This window comes from Bubalus bubalis, chromosome 17 (genome assembly GCF_019923935.1).
Source record: "Bubalus bubalis isolate 160015118507 breed Murrah chromosome 17, NDDB_SH_1, whole genome shotgun sequence".
Classification (NCBI taxonomy): Eukaryota; Metazoa; Chordata; class Mammalia; order Artiodactyla; family Bovidae; genus Bubalus; species Bubalus bubalis.
This window is the reverse complement of record NC_059173.1, coordinates 25,859,712-25,875,131: the sequence shown is the minus strand read 5'-3', so window position 1 is coordinate 25,875,131 and position 15,420 is coordinate 25,859,712. Positions and strand designations below refer to the sequence as shown.

General features: G+C 37.5%; 1 protein-coding gene across 2 annotated transcripts in view; it reads right to left on the bottom strand.

The window, feature by feature from the left end:
• Positions 1 to 1,352: 1,352 nt before the first annotated feature.
• The window catches only part of PIWIL1 (piwi like RNA-mediated gene silencing 1), a 37,705-nt gene continuing 23,637 nt past the window's right edge, over positions 1,353 to 15,420 (bottom strand). For both annotated transcript variants that reach the window (XM_044930301.1, XM_006042001.3), the window contains exons 12-21: positions 14,999 to 15,113; positions 13,625 to 13,812; positions 13,179 to 13,251; positions 11,244 to 11,444; positions 11,035 to 11,138; positions 10,149 to 10,219; positions 9,818 to 9,971; positions 4,776 to 4,901; positions 2,365 to 2,512; positions 1,353 to 2,204 (exon numbers count right to left, since the gene is read on the bottom strand). In XM_044930301.1, the coding sequence (XP_044786236.1) occupies positions 2,088 to 2,204; positions 2,365 to 2,512; positions 4,776 to 4,901; positions 9,818 to 9,971; positions 10,149 to 10,219; positions 11,035 to 11,138; positions 11,244 to 11,444; positions 13,179 to 13,251; positions 13,625 to 13,812; positions 14,999 to 15,113 (1,297 nt within the window). In that variant the 3' untranslated portion in view covers positions 1,353 to 2,087. The remainder of the gene's footprint in view (positions 2,205 to 2,364; positions 2,513 to 4,775; positions 4,902 to 9,817; positions 9,972 to 10,148; positions 10,220 to 11,034; positions 11,139 to 11,243; positions 11,445 to 13,178; positions 13,252 to 13,624; positions 13,813 to 14,998; positions 15,114 to 15,420) is intronic.

Below are 15,420 nucleotides of genomic sequence, written 5' to 3'. Positions count from 1 at the left end.
CTCCAGTACTCTTGCCTGGAAAATGCCATGGACAGAGGAGCCTGGTGGGCTGCAGTCCATGGGATCGCTAAGAGTCGGGCACGACTGAGCAACTTCACTTTCACTTTTCACTTTCATGCATTGGAGAAGGAAATGGCAACCCACTCCAGTGATCTTGCCTGGAGAATCCCAGGGACGGGGGAGCCTGGTGGGCTGCCGTCTATGGGGTCGCACAGAGTCGGACACAACTGAAGCGACTTAGCAGCAGCAGCCTGTGTTATTACAAAGGCAATGAGGTCATGTTTAACATTCCATTTGGGAACCACTGTGTAGGATGACTAGGAAAGCCAATCAATACTCTTTTTGGCTTAAACTGAGATGTTTTGGTCTCTTGCAAAAAACAGTCTTTATGAGAAAGTGAAGGTCTTCTGAATACTGCAACTTTTCTGGAATTAACACATTTACTGATTTTTCATGGTTTTTAAAGATATTAAAAAGCTTTTTAACTTTAAAGGACAGTTTAAAACCTGCCAAGTATGAGACTTTAATGACTTAAGTTACTGATTAGTCATAAAAATCCATACGTTAAAAAAAAAGGCTCAAATTAAGTCTTTTACAGTTGTATAACTAGACTTCCTTATATTCCTTAATACTGTGACAACGTTTAGCAACTTTCATTGATTTTATTGTCTTTAGCATTCTTCTGAAACTTCACAATCTCCTGTGTTTCTTCTAACGTTTAGAAACCAAAGAGGTTAAGGAACCTTTGCTAATAGCCAAGAACAATGTTAACAACAGTTATTAGCTCAAAGAACTAAAAGGAAAATAAAATGGTTTTCTTTCACAATATGTAAGGCTAAATCCAAAAAGTAATTATTTGATAACAAGTACAAAAATGCTGAGACAAGCAACTTTACTAAATGGCATTCGTTTAAATCATGGTTCCTAAGGCCTGTGTATGACCACTAACGTTTACACTCATTACACTTGTAACCAATGTTTAAAGGTGTTCTCATGGCATATAAGTACTCATTAACTTCAAGCCTGCTCTTTGCAAAATTCCTTGAAAATTCCTATACATATATAGATGTGAATAATTACAATTATCAACTTCACAATACACAGACTTCTTAGTCTACATTTTCTTTCAAGTTATGGATTTCTGGTCTTACACTGTTAAGTTTGAGGTTGCAGCATTTCCTGACAGAGTTTTACTCTGAAACTGAGTTTTCGGTTTCAGATTCATTAAGTGACACTTTTAATAAATGGAATCATACCCTTTGAGTGTACTCTTCAGCAGTTTAAAAAATATAATACATGGAAAGAAAATGAATATGCTTTCAGTAAAAGTAAAAACTCCACTGTTATTCAAATAAGATGACAATCATTGTAATTTTATTTTATAACAAATGGAATTATGTCCCAGTTGCAAAAAAAAAAAAAAAAAAAGTAATGTTAATATAGACTGCTGGTCTCTTTTATTAAACAGGATTAAAATATTTCTTTGGACAGAAATTTAAAATTTCAACTATCTTTTTTTAACCCCCATAATACCTAGCCCCCAAAATGAAATAAAAAATAAGCATCCTTCTTCATACTCTCACACTTTTCCTATACCTTGTATAGGTTATTTAATGGCAGCTTTTCCTGTAAAATGAGATCATCAGATAGAGTAAAATCCTACGTTATGATTGTAGTGAGCCCTCCACTTTATTCCTTTTCTCTCCTTTAAATTCAAACTAAGTATTTCAAAAACAAGGCCACTATAGCTTTACAAGTAGGACTTACTCACTCCTGAGAACATTTTCAAGTAAATACCTACTTTTCAAATAGTTTAAGAGATTCTGCTTATAGTAAAAAACATCTTCTCCACACTTTTTCAAAACAAAAAATCCTCACATTTATGAGAACAAGATAAAAGAGTAAATCTTAATTTTTACCTATAAAATAAGTCAATAGTAAAGTTAGAAATGACTCTAGATTTCCTAGTTTCCTTCCCAAGTTTCATCTAGAAAGATAACAGTTAAAAAAATAAGAGCTTAAAAAAAAATCCTGAAGATATAATTTCAAAAAGAAAAACGCAGCCACATCTTGTCGTCTTCTGTAGGTTAGAGGTAGTAAAGACGATTTGACAGTGACAGATTTGGTTCTCTATGAATACTCTGGCCAACAAGGAAAGCCAGTTTGTGGGCATACTGGCAAGGAGCAGGAACACGGATGACACCCTTTAGTGGGAGAAAACAAAAAGGTTCTATTACTTTAAAAGTAACTTCTCTAAATTATAAATCTCAGTATTAACAGTAAAAGCCTTTGAAAACAGCAATTCCATTTTGAAAAGTGAATCTCACTGATGTGGCTAAATATCAATTAATAAAAAGTACTTACTGGCCAGTTATAATAGACATGACATAGCTTGTAGGTTAGCCTCTGGATGTGGTCTGGCTTCAGGCCACTGCTGTCATAGATGACATTATAATGTGTGGGAGAAACACTACCACTTCTCACTGCCTGGCTCACGATAAAAAAGTCATACCTGGAATTACATAAGAAGAAAACCACATGGGTATGAGGCTTATCTTTTTCAAAGCTAAAGTTAAGATGATTCAAGTTTCTTACAGTGGAAGGATCCTGTATACTAATGTAACCTAATCTTTTCAAAACGTGTGCTTCCTTGAATTCAGAACTTGCTATTCATGAACTGTTTTGGAATGCTTATGTGTGAAAGAGGCTTAAGATACTACTTTTTTGTATTTTAAATATCTATCATTGATGCCTAAGGGCATTAGCAAATGTTCGACCTGGCCGCTAATTTTGACAGTGCATGCTGTACCACAAGCCCATTTCCACTCCTCATCTGAGGGAGACAGCTGAGCGGAACAGGCTCTAGAATCAAGAACAAAGTAGTGCAAACATAAAGAAATAGATGTCAGTTTTTTTGTTGTTTTTTTTTGTGTGGGGGGGTACCAATTAAGTATCAATTCAGAGATGCTGTAATCCAGCCTGATAAAGATATTAAGAAATTTATTATGTCCCTTAAAATGAGACAAATTATAAAATCAGAATTGATCTACAACAGATTATAGTCATCTGGAAAAATGAGGCTTTCAGAAACATTAAATGATGTGCCCAAAAGAACAGCGAAACCGTAACCGAGCTAGAATCAAAACCTTAGTTCCCAACTTAAGCACCTTATCATTCAAAGTAGACTTCTCCAAGTATTTGAGTAGACTAGCAGCTAGGAATGGGGAGGGAGGAGGGAGGAGGGTTCAGGATGGGGAACACATGTATACCTGTAGCGGATTCATTTTGATATTTGGCAAAACTAATACAGTTATGTAAAGTTTAAAAATAAAATAAAATTTAAAGAAAAAAAATAAAGAACATTGAGTAAAAAGTAATCACATTTTTTGATACTTTAAAATCCAACTTCCACTTTACTCGAATTGTTTTAAAAAGTTGTCTTCAGGTCAATGTTATACCTAAGCTTTGGTTGTCAGAGTAGCAGTACTGTTAGAAAGTATCATGAGGTCATTCTGAATGGTTAAACAGAGTCCTACAGGAAATGAAACTGTCAATTATCTTAGCCATTTTGTCCTCCCTCAGTGACTTTCCCCAATAGGTTAGAAACCTTCTGACAACTATCACCTGCCTGAGAAAAAGACAAAATCTAAGATAATGAATCTTTAAATAAATATTTCTATATGCTGTCAGCTAACAGGACTAAGTGGATCTAAAATCTGTATTATCATTTGTCTACATAAATTTAAGTATAGTAATGCCTCATTTACCTGAGTTTCATACAGGAGAAGTGCTACACATTTAAATTTTGCCCCTTAGGCTGACACTTTACCTTGATTAAAGCTGCCCTTTTTCAAAGGCCCCACAAATTTATGTATAAAAACAGAAACTGTCCTATTCACTCTCATGAGGAGGGTGTTACCGTGGACTGACCAACGACTTGCCATCAGGAACGTGACTAGTGCACTGTACACCATCCCCCACAAAATGGAACTTGAGGAACCCAGTTTCATGGCTTTGCAGTTGAACTGTCGTGTGCTGAGAGCCTCACCGTGTGCCCCTGGGTGTTCTGGCTGGCTTTCTCATGGCAGAGTGCAGCTCACAGGCACACAGTGTTTACTCACGCGTGCTGAGCCGCTCAGTCATGTCTGACTGTGACCCATGGACTGTGGCCTGCCAGGCTTCTCTGACCATGCAATTTTCCAGGCAAGAATACTGAGTGGGTTGCCATTTTCCACTCCAGGGGCTCTCCCTGACCCAGAGAGCAAACCCATCTCTCTTGCATATCCTGCATTGGCAGGTGGATTTTTACCACTGTGCCACCTGTGCCACCCTAGTGTTTACTCAGAAGTCACTTTTCTCATCTGCAACTGTGTCTTTAGATGGAATTTTCTAACCTGTGGATAACCAAGTACATTATGGATCTAAACATTTTGATTGGAAAACAAGAATCTATGGATGAGGTTACATATGTAAAAAAAAAAAAAAAAAAGCAACAGCAATATACAGCAGCAGTTCTTAAACTCTGTATGTATAACTAAGGCCATAAACGATAACCCTCTTCCTTCAGAGAGAAACCGCACAGAAACCTCTGCTCACCATGTCAGACACCAAGTTCATACATCATAGGCATTATTAGGGCAAACTAATGAAAAGCATTAGTGTTTACAAGAAATAAAGTATAAGAACTAAAAAGTAAATATGGTAAAGGTAATAAAGCATAGAGGTTATGCTAAAAGACAAAGCAGAAACCAATCTTCACCTAATACGGAACTTACCATTCTGGTCTTGTAACCTCTACATCAATAACTGTCCCAGGAAGTGGATTCTGAAGTCTTCCTCCAGACTGAGCAAAAAATCTGGCGTTGACACGTTTCTTCACCACAATTACCGTTAGTCTTGGGCTTTAAGATGGTGATGAACGTAACTACATTTAGTCAGTCATACTTTCAGGGCATTGAATCATTCATACATTCATACACGCCACTAAAAAAGAAATGCATCTCCCTCTTGGGTATATTATTTATCCAAGTTGTGAAGGAAGATTCCACAACTCGTAAGGACCTGGAGTTAGGACCAGGAATAAACTGTGAGTAGAAAATAAAAGGCAAGGTTATGTAGTTTTTTAATTATTAAACCGAGCATATAACATACCTAGCACACTAAAATGTTAAACCCAGCATGTCTTTAAAGTTCACAGTCTGAGACCCTTTTCAGTGGACATTTCCTACTACGTGGAAAGTAAGTGTACTCAGTCGTGTCTGACTCTGAGGCCCCATGGACTGTCGCCTGACAGGCTCCTCTGTCCATGGGATTCTCCAGGCGAGAATGCTGGAACAGGGCGCCATTTCCTACTCCAGCGGACCTTCCCCACCCAGGGATCAAACCCATGTCTCTTGCGTCTCCTGCAGCGGCAGGCAGATTCTCTACCACTAGCAAGCACCACCTGGGAAGCCCGTGGAAAGTAAAATCTTTGACAAGTAAGCTAATTTGAGTAGTCTTGAAAATCTAATCTGCTTTTCAAAATGACTGGCTGACAGTGTATCAGGGGATCTCTGTGTCCGTTTGTCTCTCACACTCAATCACTCCTCAGCTTATCCTCAGCAATACGAGAACATTCTCTGTCACCCTCCCCCTTCCCAACCCCATTCAGGTGGCTTCTTTCCTATGTCAAGACTACTCCTCTCCCCTAGTGAGCTTTCAGCTCTGTGTCACATTAGATTCACTGCCTCTAACAAGCTTCTTGGCTCTCCTGAGGACAGCCCTTTAACTGGCAGGTCGTACTGAGCTTGAATACCCTTTCCAACCATCTCTTAAAGGTTCATTTCAAATTCATTGTCTGATACAATCACACTGTATACACATGTGCACTTGGGAATAAATGCATTAGAACATATCAAGCACTTAGTGCTATCATATAATAAGCATTTGATAAAAATTGTGATTTTCAATACCTCAACTTTCCTCTGCTCTTTTTCTAGCTACAAAATTAGTTCCTTAAGAGCACAAATATACTTTATTCTAAAAACTGGAAAGCAGAGGACCTCACATGCAGTATGGACCTGCCTGGTAATGTTTGACTCAGGTAGGTAGTTCACAGTATACTGTCTAGACTGATGGTCCAGAAGATTCCAAATTGGGAACTTCCACTCATTGCTAAACCTAACCTGTGCTGCTTCATGGGAGCACTAAGCAAATATACAAGGGGTAGGAAGATGATTTTACTTCAGTAAACAGAGGTCATTTTTAGAACTATCACTATTTCCACATGTAGAGCCACTGCTGCCCAGCAACAAGAGGTCTGCGTATTACAAAAGCCACCGTCTCAGGAACCAAAGACAAAGTAGATTTTAGTCCTGGGACATCTCAAGAAATGATTTCGCAAATGTGGTGACGGAAAGAAAGTCACAAGTATGTTGAAGTGACTTTTTGATTTGTTCTTAACCAAACATCCTAAATCAGCTAATCCATGACACATCTTTATAAAAAGCTAATTATCAACACTTCAATTCAAAAATGAATATTGATAACAAACAAATAAGATAACAGCAAATGTTAAAATCCAAACTCCATTTCTTAAAAGTAAGGGGTAATTCTTGGGTATTATTTTACTTTATATGCAACTCTAAACTTTTTTTAGATGAAGTGCCTACTATATATTGAGAGCATACTGGGTATTTTATGAAGTACACTGAACATTCTGGCATTTCTTTCAGCAGCCTTGGTGAGGTGCATCCCGTTTCACAGATGAAGGCTAAGCTGGGATCAACCTAACTGATTTTAAGACATATTGTCTTGATCACTAATTTCTGCAGCCCCCAAATAACAGCACAATTGACGATGTGAAATCTACTGCATGCAATGGTCTGTTATGCACCAGCACAGGCAATCAATTTAAGTCCTCCTTCCCTGCAACTTTCCTTTTTAAGGAAGAAAACAAATGAAAACTTACAAAACTTTACAAAGTAGAACAAAATACCAATGAAAAATATAAGCATTAAGAATTTTAAGAAGATAGGAAAGAACATTAACGTTCATTTACAAAATATTTTAAAATGCCATTGGCATTTTAATCTGAAACTCAATTACTTCAAAAGAGATAAAAACATCCCTGACTTGCTCTGAAAACTTACTGGCATAATGATCACATTTTAAGAAACGTTTAACACTCAGAGGGGTTCTTTCAGAATTCGGCCAAAAAAGACTTGGGAGCGCCCTTCAATTTAGCTAGAAATAAGTCCTCAACGCTCATCCCATGGGCCACATAAATCACATGGAGCCCAGATACTGTCAAACGACTTTCAAGACCCTCATTTTCTATAATGATAACAAATGCTGCTGAAGAGGTTGGGCAGAAATAATCAGTCTTTAAATATCCATGAAGCAGGAGCAGAAATTAAGAAGAGGTGACAAGAATACACAAAAGAGCTGTACAAAAAGCTATTAATGACCCAGATAACCATGATGGTGTAGTCACTCACCTAGAGCCAGACATCTTGGAGTGTGAAGTAAACTGGGCCTTAGGAAGCATTACTGTGAACAAAGCTCATGGAGGTGATGGACTCCCAGAGCTATTTCAGTCCTACAAGATGATGCTGTGAAAGTGCTCCACTCAATATGCCAGCAAATTTGAAAAACTCAGCAGTGACCACGGGACTGGAAAAGGTCAGTTTTCATTCCAATCCCAAAGAAAGGCAATGACAAAGAATATTCAAATTACCATACAACTGCACTTCTTTCATATGTTAGCAAGATTATGCTCAAAATCCTTTAAGCTAGGCTTCAACAGTACATGAACTGAGAACTTCCAGATGTACAAGCTGGATTTCGAAAAGGTAGAGGAACCAGAGATCAAACTGGATCCAGAGATCCTCTGGCTTAAAGAAAAAGCAAGGGAATTAAAAAAAAAAAAAAAAATCTCTACTTCTGCTTCACTGACTACTCAAAAACCTCTGACTGTGTGGATCAAAACAAACTGTGGAATAGTCTTAAAGATATGGGAATACCAGACCACCTTACCTACCTCCTGAGAAACCTGTATGCAGGTCAAGAAGCAAGAGTTAGAACTGGACATGGAAAAACAGACTGGTTCCAAATTGGGAAAGAGTACACCAAGGCTGTATATTGTTCACCCTGCTTATTTAACTTATATGCAGTTTCCATCATGAGAAATACTGGGCTGGATGACTCCTAAGCTGGAATTTAGATTGTCAGGAGATATACAAACAACCTCAGATATGTAGATGAAACCACTTTAATGGTAGAAAGTGTAAGAGGAACTGAAGAGTCTTTAGGTGAAGGTGAAAGAGGAGAGTGAAAAAATCCAGCTTAAAATTCAACATTCAAAAAATAAAGATCATAGAACCCACTCCCATCACTTCATGGCAAAAAGATGGGGAAAAAGTGGAAAGAGTGTCAGATTTTATTTTCTTGGGCTCCAAAATCACTGTGGATGGTGACTGCAGTCACAAAACTAAGTCGCTTGCTCCTTGGAAGAAAAGCTATGACAAACCTAGAAAGCATATTAAAAAGCAGAGACATTACTTTGCTGACAAAGGTCCATATATTCAAAGTTGTGGTTTTTCCAGTAGTCATGTATGGATGTGAGAGTTGGATCATAAAGGCTGAGTGCCAAAGAATTGATGCTTTCAAACAGTGGTGCTGGAGAAGATTCTTGAGAGTCCCATGGACAGCAAGGAGATCAAGTCAGTCAATCCAAGGAAATCAACCCTGAATATTCTTTGGAAGGACTGGTGCTGAAGTTGAAGCTCCAATACTCCAGCCACTTGATTCGAAGAGCCAACTTATTGGAAATGACCCTGATGCTGGGAAAGACTGAGGGCAAGAAGAGAAGGGGGTGACAGAGAATGAGATGGTTGGATGGCATCATTAACTCAACTGACATGAATGTGAGTAAACTCTAGGATATAGCCAAAGACAGGGAAGCCTGGTGTGCGGCAGTCCATAGGGTCACAAAGCGTCAGACATGATCTAGCAACTGAACAATATGCATGAGCAAGCACATACAAACATGCCTCCTGGATATTCTAAGCATCTTTAAAAATCAGCTCCACAAAATATATTACGCACTAAGCCCTTAATAGACAACAGTCTCTGATCTCAACTTGCTTGTAATATGAGAAGAAAACAGCAAAAAATTAAACAACATAACTTATTAGAACAGCTGTCTTGAGATGGCATGCAATTTACTGCCAGAGAGAACCAACAAATGACCTTGGTAGAAGAGCAAAGCAAAAACTAATGTAGGTCTCAAAGGAGAGCCTGAGTAGCATTCAGTTATGAGTACAGATCCCCTTGGCTGCGCAGACCACCTCAAAGGACAGAGGTTAACAGTCTCCTCCTAGGACACCAAACACATGCCAATCATCTACCCATCAAAAACCAGTCCAGTTGAGCTCAAAGAAATTAAACAAGTATTTGTTGTACAAGGAGGTAGAGAAAGAGTATGTTAAGACTATCTGGAAGATTTATTTCAACCAATGCTGTGGACACCTATGGCTGCACTGGGATAATCAGACCCTCATACTTCAAGGCTATAGGAGAGAAAAGTGGCAGCGGCTGGTCAGTGAAGGTGTTGCCATGTGTCATTTCTTGAAGGAACTTCCACTCTACATTTCTAGCCTCTCCTCTACAAAACAGTGTCCATGAGACACCCACCCCCCAACCCCTTCCATTACCTCAAGTCCTATTGCGCCTATAAGGTTAGGTTCTCACTTACCTTTCCACCTTGTGACGTTATTTTCAAAGATGCAAAATGCAATTTTATAAAAAGGAAACACTTTACATGTCATATGCTTACTTGTAACCTCTACCAACAGATTTCAGGCAATCCAAAAACTGTGGTACTTCATAGTTCACCAGTGTTTTAAGCTGACCGTCTCCTACGCCATCCCGATACACAATAATTCGACTAGGCATGTATTCATTGCAGCTATTCCAAGCCCTTAGAGCAGCTGAAAGAAAGCCAGGAAAGTTTTAAATACATTAACACAGAACAAAATATATGTGCTTCTACCAAACTCCAGGCACAGTTTTTTTGTTTTGTTTTGTTTTCCCAGAAGCACAGCTTTAAGATAACTTCTTGAAGACTGGAATTTGGAGGCCAGACTGGAACACAGCAGGTGACTTACCTTGTAAGCAGACCTTAAGCCCATCTACTAGTTCTTGTCCTCTGTCTTGAAACACACAGCGAGAGAACCAGCTATTCGGAGAAAAAATGACTGAGGTGAGAACACAACCATACAGAACTGTTTCACTTTTGAATTCTTCCATATCTATGCAATTTATTATCTTTAACTTCCTTGATGAAATCTTAAACGGAGTTAAGATACAGGAAATCCCTCACAGACAATTTTTTTTCTCATTATAAATCAATTCCAGCACCAAGGAGGAAATAAAATCTAAGTTGTAATAGCCAGATATGCCTCCTAGGTTTACACATCAATATACACAGAAGCATACTAATACTATACTCCTGGTAAAAGACACTCTTCTCAAAGATAAAATACCTTGAAATACACCCAAGTATCAGTAATGCCAACACATCAATGCTTCAATTTTCATTCTTCCTATTCTTGGCAATTCTATTAGTTGTAAGAAAAGCACTGAAAAATAATTTCACTATGTTGATACACAAGTGACTGGGTAAACTTGAGTGGGTTTTCCAAAATAAAATTAACATGGAAACTTGAAATTACATTCAAAGTAATAAATTTATTAAAGAAGCTTTTAGAGACTGTCACATTTAAGGAGATGCATCCTCTCACCAAATACAAATAATAAAATAACCTAGAATGTAGTCTGACCACTACAGATTAAGGGCCAGTGAAGGACATTAAAAATGGTTAGAGTAGCTAATAACTGGTTTCTTTCCTAACTATTTTATTGGATCTAATGTAAAAGAAACCAAGTTTAAAAATTAACACAATTCTGGTACTCCCCAGACACTGGCCCCTGCACTCATGTCCTGTTTGCCTATGTTCAGCACTTAATCGACGGCTGTCAAAGCCCACCTACCGAGTCATCCCTTCATTGATGCTTGCCACAAATCCTGCAATTGACCTCCGTCCAGCTGTGGTATCATGGTAACAATCAATGCCAACTATCATCGCTAGCTTCAGCTTTAACAAGAACATCGTAATTTTAGATGCAATGGAATGCCAATACAATAAAAAAATATTTTTTTAAATAACAAAATTTATATCTACCAGTTAAATCAAACTTACAGGCATATCAACCCTCCAAAGCTCTCCTCCCATCTTGCAGTTCATCTGCAGCGCAATCTTTGTAGCAATGGCCATGACAGTCTGTTGTTTGCCTAAGGTTCGGGCCACCACACACTGACTTGGAGTAGGGCAATCTGTACATAAGTATTTTTTAATAGCATCATATTTGTCTTTCCGATTACTTGATAACAGACAAACAACCTAAAAACAAACAAAATGTCCTCATCACAAATAATTAGGAAACTGATAATTAAATTCAAAGAAGAGAGGAAACTAAACCCACCTGTGATTCATAAACACATAATCGTTTACTGACATTAATACTTTACTATCCATCTCTGCCACGGTGCTAGTAAGTATGACATTAACATTTATATAATGCTCACTGAGAGTAACTGGGTGCTCAGTCGTGTCCAACTCTTTGCAACCCTTTGGACTGTAGCCCGTCAGGATCCTCTGTCCATATAATTTTTCAGGCAAGAATACACTGGAGTGGGTTGCCATTTCCTCCTCCAGGGGATCTTCCTGTGCCCCTTGTGTCTCTTGCACTGCAGGAAGGTTCTTTACCGCTGAGCCATCAGGGACGCCCATAATGCTCATTACATTCAACTAATATATACTAAGAACGAAATCAAGTTAAGCAAACAATTTAAAATCGAGTATCATTAAAACTTGAGAAGTTAGTTAAATATGGTCTGTTACCAGCTTGGAATAATTTAGGAGTAGGGAATAGGGCAAAATAAGTTAGTGATAACTTACAGGTGGACAAATAAAAGCTTTTCTAAAATGCTTACAATTTTCATTTACTCATGCCTTACCTAGAATCACAGCTTTTAAACTCTCAAAGCTCTGGCTTGGGAGTATGATCAAACTATGAAATGGCCTAGAAGTTCATGGGCAATTCTGGGGAAACTGAAATGACTGATCTAAACAGACGCCTATCCCAAATGGGGGTTAGTCAAAGGATACACATTTCCAGTTAGAAAGTAAGTTTTGAGAATCTAGTGTATAGCATGTCGATCACAGTTATATATACATTATATACTTGAAAGCTGCTAACAGAGTGGGTCTTAAAGGTTATCACCACATATACAAAGAAGAACTGCAATTACCTGAGATGATGGAGATATTAACTAACATGCTATGGTCATCATTGCACAATATATCAAATCATCACACTGTGCATTTTAAACTCACACAATGTTAAATGTCAATTACATCATAAAAAGGCTGCAAAATTAACCAAGCAACTACGCCACCTATATTTGCCCAAATTCTGAGGATTCAAGTTCTGGAGCTGAATCCAACACTAACTTACTGCTATATTCCCCAATTTATAGTCCCAGATTCTTATTTTTCTTGCCATAGCCCCCAGTAAAATAATTTTCCTACCCTTGGTGTCTCTATTACTCAAGACAACCTAATAGCACTCTGCCTGTGGCATATGAGACAAAGGACTAAAAGGAATCCATTAGAAGAAACCCACTCATTTCTTAGGTTTAAAGCAACACAGGTATATTGTTTTTCATTAAATATGTCTTTGCCACCTTATTAATTATACTAAGTGTAACTACAAATATACTAATTATACCACATGTGCTGAACAAGTTCTGATTTCTACTCTTGTGCCTTTTCTCCTCCCCACTCCCTCCCTGAAATTTTCTAGAATTAGAGCATTTGAGTCTGGGTAAATTTAAGATGGCTTTGTTTTCTTCCATCCCTTCCTTACCATTTGCAGTGCCCAAGCTCCTAGGCACACAACTAAAGCCAGCATTAACTGAGCTACCTTAGGAAGGTAAAATATGTGTTTTGTGACTTGTTTGGGAACCTAATTATAACATTTTTAATACTGAGCTCAAGTTCCAAGGTTTACCAACGCCCCATTTACAACAACTGATTTCAGGTCAGCTGCCTACATATCAACTAGCTACTTACTATCTGGGTATCTGACGTAACCTTTTGCTGTAAGACTCTTAAATAGGCTTCAGTTCTATCATCCACTTCAATCCTAGAATGGAAATACGTAATTCAACATTCAGAAAAAGTTAACTAAAAAAATGTACTATGTGTTAAAAGGTTCCCACAGATTGTAACACAAGCAACACTTCTGGGTGAAATAACGAAATAGAACACCAGGAGAAGCCATGTAGTCAAAAGGATTTCTAACACACCCAACAGCAATTGCTTGAGAAATAGTCCTTTTTTTGTCTCACTCATTCTTAGTGACTCGAACACATTTCTGTGTCCACCCGACAAGGGACTTTATCAGATCTTTAAATTAAGATAATTTAATGTTTTTAATAGTTTTTAACAGTTTGAGTTCCCACCTTCCAAATGACTATGAGTCAATTTTCAGAGTAGAAATGACTTGATAAACTTACATTATTGCTTTTTTCATTTGTATGCCCATGGCTGGTGTAACTTTAAATAGATTTTGTATCAACGAATTGGCTGCTTCATAATTTCTTCGAGTATAGATCAACAACCAGTTATCTAGTGGCTTAACACTAATTAATGGTGCACCTCTTGTTTCTTTTGACCAATCTGCAAATTGTGGATTGTAATCAAACTAGAAGAAAGTTCAGAGACATTGTAAGTTCTCAGGGATAAAGCCAAAAATTCTTCAATAATTCTACCATGGCATAGTGCAAATCTCAAAGTACTACTTTTAAATTTGACCTGCAGTCATAGATAAATGCTCTAAGTGAGGAAAAAGAAAAATGTATTCAAAGGATTATAGCAATTTTATTTAAAATACACTCTTATTAACAGCTGCCACTCAAGTGCTCACCTGCCTGTTACAGTATCTTAAGCTGTGGCCTTTTTTTTTAAATCTTTTATAAAATCTTACAAGGATAGGTGCTATTTACCTTATAATAAAGATATAAGAAACAAGGCCTTGAAAGTTAAGTGACTTTATGACTGAGGTGTCAGATACTGAAGGCAAGCTATGAAAACATCTGACAGTAAGGCAGAAAGCTAACACATAACTCAGTACCTATATCTATCACAGAGGGAAAAGCCTGTTTTTTACATGTCCTACCCACCTCCCGAGCAACTCTTATACAAGAATATGTATTTACTACAAAGGATAATAAAGCAATAGTAATTAAAATATTAAGCTACATGATTAGGTTGTTATCCACAGAACATTTCGAAAACAGAAGAGCACAGCTTTTTATAAAGGGATTCTTAAATTTTGGTACTTGTAGTGTTTCAATTACACAAAAACATTTTAGAATACTTGCTTTCTTTTTCTGGAGAGAAGATATAAAAGGTATCACAATATTTCATATATATATATATATATATATATATATATATATCCATGTATGTGTTTATGTGTGCAAATATATATATCCCTAACAAACAAATGGTCCAGGCAAAAATGAAGCTAAATAAACGGGGAGTTTTCCATGTAAAAGTTCACTGTAGTGGCAGACAAAATATCAACCCAATTAGATACTTAAGAGACTTCTACTATACCTCACTTTAAAAAATTCAGGTTACTTAAAAAATTAAGCCACCTTTTATCTCAGTCTCACAGATGGTTTTGAAGACAAGCTACAGGCTTTGCCTTCTCGAGTGTTCCCACATTTCTTCCTCCTGTATTCAGATCGGTGGACAAAGAGAGGATGTGGGTCAGGGAAAAGAGGAAAGGACTACACTGGCATGGAATTAGGCTATTCGTGCTTGCTTTATTGTGAATGTGAACCGAACCTGATTTCACTGACAACTTTTAAGAACTGCCTTACTGTTTTTCCACCTTGATGAATCTTTTCTGCTTGCAAAATTCTTCCTGAGAAGGACAGTAAGTTGGAGTCAAAGCTCAAACCCCAGTCTCGAAGCTCCCTCTGCACATTATCATCTCTGTAAATTTAACATATTGCTTTTCACTAATGTAAGGAAACAGAAAAAACTAATATATACAAGCAAATAGACACCCACAGCAACCTATAACAAATGTCAATGTTTCTTTCAGGACTGAAACACTGGTGAGAATGCTAGGAAACACAGAAATGCTTTTCTCTTATTATGTCTATGTTTCCCTTCACAATATCCTTTCATTTAAAATTCTGATGCCCAAACTATCTCCTCCTCAAAGTAAACACAATGCTATAACAATTTCACTTTCTATTTTATTCTCTTTTTCTAACAGAATTAGAAATACCATGGT